The sequence below is a fragment of the Heptranchias perlo genome, unplaced genomic scaffold, assembly GCF_035084215.1.
Source record: "Heptranchias perlo isolate sHepPer1 unplaced genomic scaffold, sHepPer1.hap1 HAP1_SCAFFOLD_423, whole genome shotgun sequence".
In the NCBI taxonomy this organism is placed as follows: Eukaryota; Metazoa; Chordata; class Chondrichthyes; order Hexanchiformes; family Hexanchidae; genus Heptranchias; species Heptranchias perlo.
The window spans coordinates 99,924-111,790 of NW_027139435.1; the positions used below are offsets into that span (position 1 = coordinate 99,924).

General features: G+C 54.4%; 1 protein-coding gene across 1 annotated transcript in view; it reads right to left on the reverse strand.

The window, feature by feature from the left end:
• LOC137312344 (granulocyte colony-stimulating factor receptor-like) overlaps positions 1–11,601 on the reverse strand; it is a 105,893-nt gene extending 94,292 nt beyond the window's left edge. Inside the window, exons 1-2 of the mRNA XM_067978916.1 lie at positions 11,301–11,601; positions 1,935–2,021 (exon numbers count right to left, since the gene is read on the reverse strand). Coding sequence (XP_067835017.1) covers positions 1,935–2,021; positions 11,301–11,358 — 145 coding nt within the window. The 5' untranslated portion in view covers positions 11,359–11,601. The remainder of the gene's footprint in view (positions 1–1,934; positions 2,022–11,300) is intronic.
• Positions 11,602–11,867: the final 266 nt, after the last annotated feature.

Consider the following 11,867-nt stretch of genomic DNA (forward strand, 5'->3'; position numbering starts at 1 on the left):
AGACGGGGACACGGGGACGGAGACGGGGACACAGGGACGGGACAGAGACGGGGACACAGGGACGGGACAGAGACGGGGACGGGACAGAGACGGGGAGACGGGGACGGGACAGAGACGGGGACACGGGGACGGGACAGAGACGGGGACACGGGGACGGGACAGAGACGGGGACACAGAGACGGGGAGACGGGGACGGGACAGAGACGGGAACACGGGGACGGGACAGAGACGGGGACACGGGGACGGGACAGAGACGGGGACACAGGGACGGGACAGAGACGGGGACACAGGGACGGGACAGAGACGGGGACACGGGGACGGGACAGAGACGGGGACACAGGGACGGGACAGAGACGGGGACACAGGGACGGGACAGAGACGGGGACGGGACAGAGACGGGGAGACGGGGACGGGACAGAGACGGGGACACGGGGACGGGACAGAGACGGGGACACGGGGACGGGACAGAGACGGGGACACAGAGACGGGGAGACGGGGACGGGACAGAGACGGGAACACGGGGACGGGACAGAGACGGGGACACGGGGACGGGACAGAGACGGGGACACAGGGACGGGACAGAGACGGGGACACAGGGACGGGACAGAGACGGGGACGGGACAGAGACGGGGACACAGGGACGGGACAGAGACGGGGACACAGGGACGGGACAGAGACGGGGACGGGACAGAGACGGGGAGACGGGGACGGGACAGAGACGGGGACACGGGGACGGGACAGAGACGGGGACGGGACAGAGACGGGGACACGGGGACGGGACAGAGACGGGGACACAGAGACGGGGAGACGGGGACGAGACAGAGACGGGGACACGGGGACGGGACAGAGACGGGGACACAGAGACGGGGAGACGGGGACGGGACAGAGACGGGGACACGGGGACGGGACAGAGACGGGGACACGGGGACGGGACAGAGACGGGGACACAGAGACGGGGAGACGGGGACGGGACAGAGACGGGAACACGGGGACGGGACAGAGACGGGGACACGGGGACGGGACAGAGACGGGGACACGGGGACGGGACAGAGACGGGGACACGGGGACGGGACAGAGACGGGGACACGGGGACGGGACAGAGACGGGGACACAGAGACGGGGAGACGGGGACGGGACAGAGACGGGGACACGGGGACGGGACAGAGACGGGGACGGGACAGAGACGGGGACACAGGGACGGGACAGAGACGGGGACGGGACAGAGACGGGGACACGGGGATGGGACAGAGACGGGGACACGGGGACGGGACAGAGACGGGGACACGGGGACGGGACAGAGACGGGGACACGGGGACGGGACAGAGACGGGGACACGGGGACGGGACAGAGATGGGGACACGGGGACGGGACAGAGACGGGGACACGGGGACGGGACAGAGACGGGGACGGGACAGAGACGGGGACACGGGGACGGGACAGAGACGGGGATGGGACAGAGACGGGGACACAGGGATGGGACAGAGACGGGGACGGGACAGAGACGGGGACACGGGGACGGGACAGAGACGGGGACACGGGGACGGGACAGAGACGGGGACACGGGGACGGGACAGAGACGGGGACACGGGGACGGGACAGAGATGGGGACACGGGGACGGGACAGAGATGGGGACACGGGGACGGGACAGAGATGGGGACACGGGGACGGGACAGAGACGGGGACACGGGGACGGGACAGAGACGGGGACACGGGGACGGGACAGAGATGGGGACACGGGGACGGGACAGAGACGGGGACGGGATGGACCCGGGGGAGTAATGATGACCAGACACTGTTGAAATGTACCATTCTCCCCTCAGGAAGGCTGCAGGTAATTCTGTCACATGGTCACACACATTGTTTACTGATATAACACTTACACAATGGGACTACTTACACCATTGCACGGAAGTTGCAAAAAATCTGTTCCTACCTGTTATGAAACTGAGTAGAAAAACAAGAGAGAATGTGGGCGTGTTCGAACCGGCAGTTATCGGCATGGTACCCAGAGTTACTCCACCTGCCAATCACATGAGACCATTAGTAAACCGCAGACAATGTCCAGTCACACCTCATCCCTCAGTGCGTTGACCCCTGTGCCCTGTAACCCTGTCACTGTACACCCAACCAGACTGACGGTATAGTGAGCAGTACAGTGCTGCATTTATATAGCACCTTTAACATTGTAAAATGTCCCAACCCGTTTCACAGGAACGATTATCAAACAAAATTTGGCACCGAGCCACATAAGAAGATATTAGGACAGGTGACCAAAAGCTTGGTCAAAGATCTAGGTTTTAAGGAGCGTCATAGAGGAGGGAGAGGTCGAGAGGTGGAGAGGTTTAGGGAAGGACTTCCAGAGCTGAAGGCACGGCCGCCAATGGTGGAGCGGTGAAAATCGGGGATGCACAAGAAGCAAGAATTGGAGGAGCGCAGAGATCTCGGAGGGTTGTAGGGCTGGAGGAGGTTACAGAGATAGGGAGGGGCGAGGCCATGGAGGGATTTGAAAACAAAGATAAGAATTTTAAACAATGCAATGTCGGAGGGTCAGTACTGAGGGAGCGCTGCACTGTCGGAGGGTCAGTACTGGGGGAGTGCTGCACTGTCGGAGGGTCAGTATTGAGGGAGCGCTGCACTGTCGGAGGGTCAGTACTGAGGGAGCGCTGTACTGTCGGAGGGTCAGTACTGAGGGAGCGCTGTACTGTCGGAGGGTCAGTACTGAGGGAGCGCTGCACTGTCGGAGGGTCAGTATTGAGGGAGCGCTGCACTGTCGGAGGGTCAGTACTGAGGGAGCGCTGTACTGTCGGAGGGTCAGTACTGAGGGAGCGCTGTACTGTCGGAGGGTCAGTATTGAGGGAGCGCTGCACTGTCGGAGGGTCAGTACTGAGGGAGCGCTGTACTGTCGGAGGGTCAGTATTGAGGGAGCGCTGCACTGTCGGAGGGTCAGTACTGAGGGAGCGCTGTACTGTCGGAGGGTCAGTACTGAGGGAGCGCTGTACTGTCGGAGGGTCAGTATTGAGGGAGCGCTGCCCTGTCGGAGGGTCAGTACTGGGGGAGTGCTGCACTGTCGGAGGGTCAGTATTGAGGGAGCGCTGCACTGTCGGAGGGACAGTATTGAGGGAGCGCTGCACTGTCGGAGGGTCAGTACTGAGGGAGCGCTGTACTGTCGGAGGGTCAGTACTGAGGGAGCGCTGTACTGTCGGAGGGTCAGTACTGAGGGAGCGCTGCACTGTCGGAGGGTCAGTACTGAGGGAGCGCTGCACTGTCGGAGGGTCAGTACTCAGGGAGCGCTGCACTGTCGGAGGGTCAGTACTGGGGGAGTGCTGCACTGTCGGAGGGTCAGTACTGAGGGAGTGCTGCACTGTCGGAGGGTCAGTACTGAGGGAGCACTTCACTGTCGGAAGGTCAGTACTGAGGGAGCGCTGCACTGTCGGAGGGTCAGTACTGAGGGAGTGCTGCACTGTCGGAGGGTCAGTACTGAGGGAGCACTTCACTGTCGGAAGGTCAGTACTGGGGGAGTGCTGCACTGTCGGAGGATCAGTATTGAGGCAGTGCTGTACTGTCGGAGGGTCAGTACTGAGGGAGCACTTCACTGTCGGAAGGTCAGTACTGAGGGAGCGCTGCACTGTCGGAGGGTCAGTACTGAGGGAGCGCTGCACTGTCGGAGGGTCAGTACTGAGGGAGCGCTGCACTGTCGGAGGGTCAGTACTGAGGGAGCGCTGCACTGTCGGAGGGTCAGTACTCAGGGAGCGCTGCACTGTCGGAGGGTCAGTACTGAGGGAGCGCTGCACTGTCGGAGGGTCAGTACTGAGGGAGCGCTGCACTGTCGGAGGGTCAGTACTCAGGGGGCGCTGCACTGTCGGAGGTACAGTAATTTGGTTGAGACATTAAACCGAGGCCCTGTCCGCCCTCTCCGGTGGATGTAAAAGATCCCATGGCAACTATTCGAAGAAGAGCAGGGGACTTCTCCCTGGTATCCTGGTCAATATTTACCCCTCAACCAACATCCGTACAACAGCTTATCTGATCATTATCTCGTTGCTGATTGTGGGATCTTGCTGTGCACAAATTGGCTGCCACATTTCCTACATTACAACAGTTACTGCACTTCAAAAGTACTTCATTGGCTGTGAAGATCTTTGGGATGTCCTGAGGTGGAGAAATGCAAGTCTTCAAGTTCAGTGACCTGCCTGAATCTGCCTGGAGTCCCACCTGGGACCGCATCTATCCATCAGGCTTTATGGGATGTAAAATGATAATGAATTACTGAAGAATAGAGCAGGAAATGGACAGCGGAGGACTCCGTGGATCGTGGACCCCTAAACAAGGCAGCCTATCGATCTGGTGGAGCTTTGTACCCTGATGATGTGACTGTTAGATTTCTACCTGATCGAAACAGGTTTGGAAGACTGACATTTTGGTAATTTGAAAGGGTCAGGGAGTGAGAAAGTAATGTTACAACACAATAACTTCCAGAATGTTCTCGGTTTCAATGGTGCAATGCACTGTTTACAGTCTGCAAGGTCTGATCACACTGATAAAGTGTTTATCTTCCTTCCTCTCAGTCTTTATCAAATACACAGCTCACCAGAATCTGAACTGCCTTGTTGAGCGATTTTATATGACAGGCCGTGTCTCAGGAGGTCTCAGTGCACCACTCCCATATTTACATTTCAATCGTGTAAATCAGATGCAAAAGTGATCCCAACGTGTAGCAGTCATGCAACAATGACTGACACTGTGCAACAATGACTGACACCGTGCACAATGACTGACACCGTGCACAATGACTGACACTGTGCAACAATGACTGACACCGTGCACAATGACTGACACCGTGCACAATGACTGACACCGTGCACAATGACTGACACCGTGCACAATGACTGACACCGTGCAACAATGACTGACACTGTGAACAATGACTGACACCGTGCACAATGACTGACACCGTGCACAATGACTGACACCGTGCACAATGACTGACACTGTGCAACAATGACTGACACCGTGAACAATGACTGACACCGTGCACAATGACTGACACTGTGAACAATGACTGACACCGTGCACAATGACTGACACCGTGCACAATGACTGACACTGTGCAACAATGACTGACACCGTGCACAATGACTGACACCGTGCACAATGACTGACACCGTGCACAATGACTGACACCGTGCACAATGACTGACACTGTGCAACAATGACTGACACTGTGAACAATGACTGACACCGTGCAACAATGACTGACACCGTGCAACAATGACTGACACCGTGCAACAATGACTGACACTGTGCACAATGACTGACACCGTTCACAATGACTGACACCGTGCAACAATGACTGACACTGTGAACAATGACTGACACCGTGCAACAATGACTGACACCGTGCAACAATGACTGACACTGTGAACAATGACTGACACCGTGCACAATGACTGACACCGTGCAACAATGACTGACACCGTGCAACAATGACTGACACTGTGCACAATGACTGACACTGTGAACAATGACTGACACCGTGCACAATGACTGACACTGTGCACAATGACTGACACTGTGCAACAATGACTGACACCGTGCAACAATGACTGACACCGTGCAACAATGACTGACACCGTGCAACAATGAATGACACCGTGCAACAATGACTGACACTGTGAACAATGACTGACACTGTGAACAATGACTGACACCGTGCACAATGACTGACACTGTGCACAATGACTGACACCGTGCAACAATGACTGACACTGTGAACAATGACTGACACCGTGCACAATGACTGACACCGTGCACAATGACTGACACCGTGCACAATGACTGACACGGTGCGCAATGACTGACACCGTGAACAATGACTGACACCGTGCACAATGACTGACACCCGAACAATGACTGACACCGTGAACAATGACTGACACCGTGAACAATGACTGACACCGTGCACAATGACTGACACCCGAACAATGACTGACACCGTGCACAATGACTGACACCGTGAACAATGACTGACACCGTGCACAATGACTGACACCCGAACAATGACTGACACCGTGAACAATGACTGACACCGTGCACAATGACTGACACCGTGAACAATGACTGACACCGTGCACAATGACTGACACTGTGCACAATGCGAAGCACTGCTGTGGTCTCATCACTAAAGGGAAGCATGTCGTCATTGTGGCAGCTCATTTACTAAATCAAAAGCAAAATACCCGCTCCCCGCCCCACGGCATCTTCCTGTGTGAGCGCAGGAGATGCAACACCTGCCCTTTCACCTCCTCCCTTCCCACCATCCAGGGCCCCAAACACCCCTTCCAAGTGAAACAATGATTTACTTGTACTTTGATTTACTTGTACTTCAATTTACTTGTACTTTAATTTACTGGACTGTATCCGCTGCTCACAGTGCGGTCTCCTCTACATTGGGGAGAACAAACACAGACTGGGTGATCACTTCGCTGAACTCCTCCGCTCAGTCCACAAGTGTGACCCTGACCTGCTCCCACTCTGACCTCTGTCCTCGGCCTCTTACACTGTTCCAATGAAGCTCAACATAAGCTCGAGGAACAGCCCCTCATCTTTCATTAGACACTTTACAACCTTCCGGACTCAACATTGATTTCAATAACTTCAGATCAGAATCACTGCTCCCATTTTTTCGGACAGCAGGTGCTGGTAATGGTTCTGCTGTTGCCATTGACAGCGACAGGTAAGAAGATGGTGCTCGGGCCAGCTGGGAGCAGCTCGGCATGAAGGAGGCTGCAGATGTCCACGACTACATGTCGAGTGACTCTGAGCCTCCGTGTGCACTGCTGCTCAGAGAGGTCCAGGAGGCTGAGCTACTCGAGACCCATCTTTTGTTTCTTAACCTGTCCCATTCCCACCCTCCTCACCTTGCACCATCATCCCTTTTATCATTTAATCACTCCTGCCCTCCACCCTATCACAGTCCTTCCCTTTTGTTCTTTTCTCCCCTCCGTCCCCCCCTTTTCCCGATTCTGTATTTGCTAAAAAAATGTTTTAATCTTCAACGTCTTCTAGTTCTGATGAGAGGTCACCGGCCTGGAACATTGGGCCTGATATTACCAGGGTGGTGGGTTCGCGGTGGGGGGGTGATTGGGCGCGTTGGTAACGCGCCCGGTGAAATCAGTCTGCCCCGAACGCAATCACAGGCTGATTGGATCCACTTACCTCTTGTTCCGGGTTCCCCGCTGCTGATCTGCGCGGCGGGCGGACTGCGCATGCGCAGTAAGGTCTGTCAGCTGGAGGCGCTCTATTTAAAGGGGCAGTCCTCCACTGACTGATGCTGCAAGAAATAGGAAAAATTACAGCATGGAGCAGCCCAGGGGGAAGGCTGCTCCCAGTTTAATGATGCCTCACTCCAGGTATCATTGGATGGGAGGAGGGGGAGGAGGAGGAGGAGGAGGAGGGGAGGGGGAGGACAGAGATCTTCCCCCCGGCGGGCGGGAGGAAGCGGCCTGCCTCTGCCACCAAGAAGGCCTGGCTCGTTCCCCTACACTCCGTCTGCCACTTAAGCTATTTATTTTGGTATTTCAGGTCGTTTACAGACCTGATTAACGAGATATTTTAGGAGGGTTGGGATCTAACAAACAACTGGGACTGTTTCCTGTACTGGGGGAAACACTCCCAGTTCAAATGGACGTGTTGCAGCTGTCAGTCTGTGGCAGCTGCAAAGGTCCATTTGACAGGTGGGGGGGAGACCCTCACTCATTGCAGGAGGCCACTCTGTCACTTTGGACAAAGTTTGGCCTCCACCACCCTCCTCCTGACAATAAAATTCACCAACATGCACACTTACCCCGGTGTCCAGACACATGTACCTACCTTGCGGACCCCCTCAGATGCACATCTTCCGGATGGGGGGCCGCTGTAGCTGCAGTCATGACCTCCTCGGAGGGCGAACAGCATCACCAGCCTCACCAGCCACGCCGTCCACCTCTGACACGTGGAGCTCCACAACACAGTGTTGTGACACATCCACCTGTACAGCAGGAGGGAGGGCAACCGCAGAGAGAGATGCGTCGCAGAGGGCACTACCCTCGCCACAGGGTCCACAGACCGAGGCTCAGCTTCCTGGACCTCTCTGAGCAGCAGTGCACACGGAGGCTCAGAGTCACTCGACATGTAGTCGTGGACATCTGCAGCCTCTTTCATGCCAAGCTGCTCCCGGCTGGACCGAGCACCATCTTCTTACCTGTCGCTGTCAAAGTCACCACTGCCCTCAACAACTTCTCCTCTGCATCCTTCCAGGCTGCAACCGGGGGCATCGCCGACGTCTCTCAGTCATCTGCACAAAAAAGCCCTGCAAATACACCTACACCCACTCTGCAGTGACACAATGGGTGGTATCAGTTGTGGGTCTTCATAGTGATCCTCAGGAAAGGGCATTATTGCACAAACCAGACAAGATTCGCGAAGACGTGGCAGTAGTGGTGACAATATAATGTGTAATGTGAGTTGCTCAGAAATTAAATATAAGTAAAAACCATGACAAACCCTCAAACACCCTTGTGCATCCCCTTCATGCTCACGACACGTTTGCCTTACGCTTCCTACTGCACATATCTGATGCATGCCCTGTGGCTGCAGCACAGGTAGTGGCAGGTTGAGTGAGGCTGGCCGTGAGAGAGATGCATGAGAGGGTGAGTACGAGATAGAACCATGAGATTGTATGAGGATTGGGTTGAGTGGTAGTGGCGGGATGAGTACTGGCGAGGTGAGTAAGTGCAGGTAAGATGAGGATGAGCTTTGAGTGGGTGTGAGGAGTCATGTGACAGAGTAGTGTTGGCAGTGCTGAAGGAGATGTGGGTTGGGGGCGGTGATGTGTCAGACGGAGTGCAGGGGAAAGACTACGTGTACTCACTGTGGCTGACCTACTGAGGTCATTGCAGCGCCTCCTGCTCTGTATGCAGGTGGGCGATATGTTGGTGGCGCAGGTGACCTCCTCTGCCACCTCGAGCCAGGCCTTCTTAGTGGCAGAGGCAGGCCGCTTCCTCCCGCCCGCCGGGGGGGGAGATCTCTGTCCTCCCCCTCCCCTCCTCCTCCTCCTCCTCCTCCTCCTCACCCCATCCAATGATATCTGGAGTGAGGCATCATTAAACCTGGGAGCAGCCTTCCCCCTGGGCTGCTCCATGCTGTAATTTTTCCTATTTCTTGCAGCATCAGTCAGTGGAGGACTGCCCCTTTAAATAGGGCTCCTCCAGCTGACAGACCTTACTGCACATGCTCAGTCCGCCCGCCGCGCAGATCAGCAGCGGGGAACCCGGAACAAGAGGTAAGTGGATCCAATCAGCCTGTGATTGCGTTCGGGGCAGACTGATTTCACCGGGCGCGTTACCCACGCGCCCAATCACCCCCCCACCGCGAACCCACCACCCTGGTAATATCGTGGCGTGTTTCCCCCAGTACGGGAAACAGTCCCAGTTGTTTGTAAAATCCCACCCCTCCTAAAATATCTCGTTAATCAGGTCTGTAAACGACCTGAAATACCAAGATAATTACTTTACGTGGCACCCCGCTGGCTTTAATTGCCGGCGGGAGTCCCACATGCGGGGGCTGCGCGCGCATGTCAGCGCGTCTGTGGGGAACCCGGAAGTGGGCGGGTTGGAGCCGGGCTCCTGACCCGCCCTGGGAATCCCCGATTTTCGGAGCCCCCCCCGCCAGGAACACACCCGATCGCGGGTGCTAAAATAGAGCCCTCTATCTCTGTCTCTGCACTAAGATCAGTTCGAGATCAATCAATTCATCGAATCAGCATCAACAGTTCCTGTGAAATCCAAAGTCAAAATTTTAAGCATTGAAGGCGCCCAATCGACAATCACCACTGGACCAACTCAGGGGAGAAACAGGTCAGTCTCGCTCCTAACACCAATAACCCGAATAATTACCACCAGGAAGATGGAAATCACCCACCCCCCCCGACCAGAAACTAAACCCTCAAACCCCCCCAGTATAAAATAAACCCTCAAACCCCCCCCAGGATAAAATAAACCCAAACCCCCCCCCAGGATAAAATAAACCCTCAAACCCCCCCCCCCAGGATAAAATAAACCCTCAAACCCCCCCCAGTATAAAATAAACCCAACCCCCCCCCCCCAGGATAAAATAAACCCAAACCCCCCCCAGGATAAAATAAACCCAAACCCCCCCCCAGGATAAAATAAACCCAAACCCCCCCCCAGGATAAAATAAACCCAACCCCCCCCCAGGATAAAATAAACCCAACCCCCCCCCAGTATAAAATAAACCCAAACCCCCCCCCCCCCAGGATAAAATAAACCCAAACCCCCCCCCAGGATAAAATAAACTCAAACCCCCCCCCCCAAGTATAAAATAAACCCACAAACCCCCCCCAGTATAAAATAAACCCACAACCCCCCCCCCAGTATAAAATAAACACACAACCCCCCCCCAGTATAAAATAAACCCACAACCCCCCCCCAGTATAAAATAAACCCACAACCCCCCCCCCAGTATAAAATAAACACACAAACCCCCCCCAGTATAAAATAAACCCACAACCCCCCCAGTATAAAATAAACACACAACCCCCCCCCCAGTATAAAATAAACACACAAACCCCCCCCAGTATAAAATAAACCCACAACCCCCCCAGTATAAAATAAACCCACAAACCCCCCCCAGTATAAAATAAACCCACAAACCCCCCCCCAGTATAAAATAAACACACAACCCCCCCCCAGTATAAAATAAACCCACAACCCCCCCAGTATAAAATAAACACACAAACCACCCCCCCAGTATAAAATAAACACACAAACCCCCCCAGTATAAAATAAACCCACAACCCCCCCAGTATAAAATAAACACACAAACCACCCCCCCAGTATAAAATAAACACACAAACCCCCCAGTATAAAATAAACACACAACCCCCCCCCAGTATAAAATAAACACACAACCCCCCCCCCCAGTATAAAATAAACCCACAAACCCCCCCCAGTATAAAATAAACCTACAAACCCCCCCCAGTATAAAATAAACCTACAAACCCCCCCCCAGTATAAAATAAACCCCCCTCCCCCACCGCCCCCCCCAGCCTCTGTCAGTACCATCCAGTACCTGATGGTAGAGCTGGGTAAAATGTTGGGCTAATATCCATCTTATTGATTGGCCTGATGAACGTGTTTGTTGTGATCGATCTCGTTATTCTCCGACGGGTGATCATATATCACTGTATGATGGTCGCACCATTCCTGCCCATCTCACTCTGCTTTCTATCTCAGTTACCTACCGTGTGTTAGGATGGTGATAATTCCATGTTGTGATCTGTAGTCTGGAGATTCAAACATCCCTGAATTGGTTGGCTGTTTCGATCAGTCAGTGGGGACGAGCACCTTCCAGCTCCACATGTTCACAATTATTCCCTGGATCAGAAAGCGGCTGGGCCGTGGAGCAACAGGTTAAGCCACAGCTTCTGTTCTGTGAGTATACTTTACCTCTGGCACTGCTCACTACACAAATAAGCTTTTCATTCCATCAAATGCAACTGAATTAAAACAGCAATAAAATGGCAGTTTCCTGCCATATACTGTGCCCCGTCACCAAAGATCAGCAAAATATAACATTACAAAATGTGAAAGTGAAAAAAGGAACATACTGCAATCGGGAAATGAAATCTGGGAACAATGTGACAGGCAAACCCAGCACACTCATCCCACCGTTAGTGATTCTCACATCCTGCTCACTCAACCCATGGCTATTTATTCTCACACCCAGCACACTCACCCCACTGTGAGTGATTCTCACACCCAGCACACTCACCCCACTGTGAGTGATTCTCCTTCCCAACACACTCATA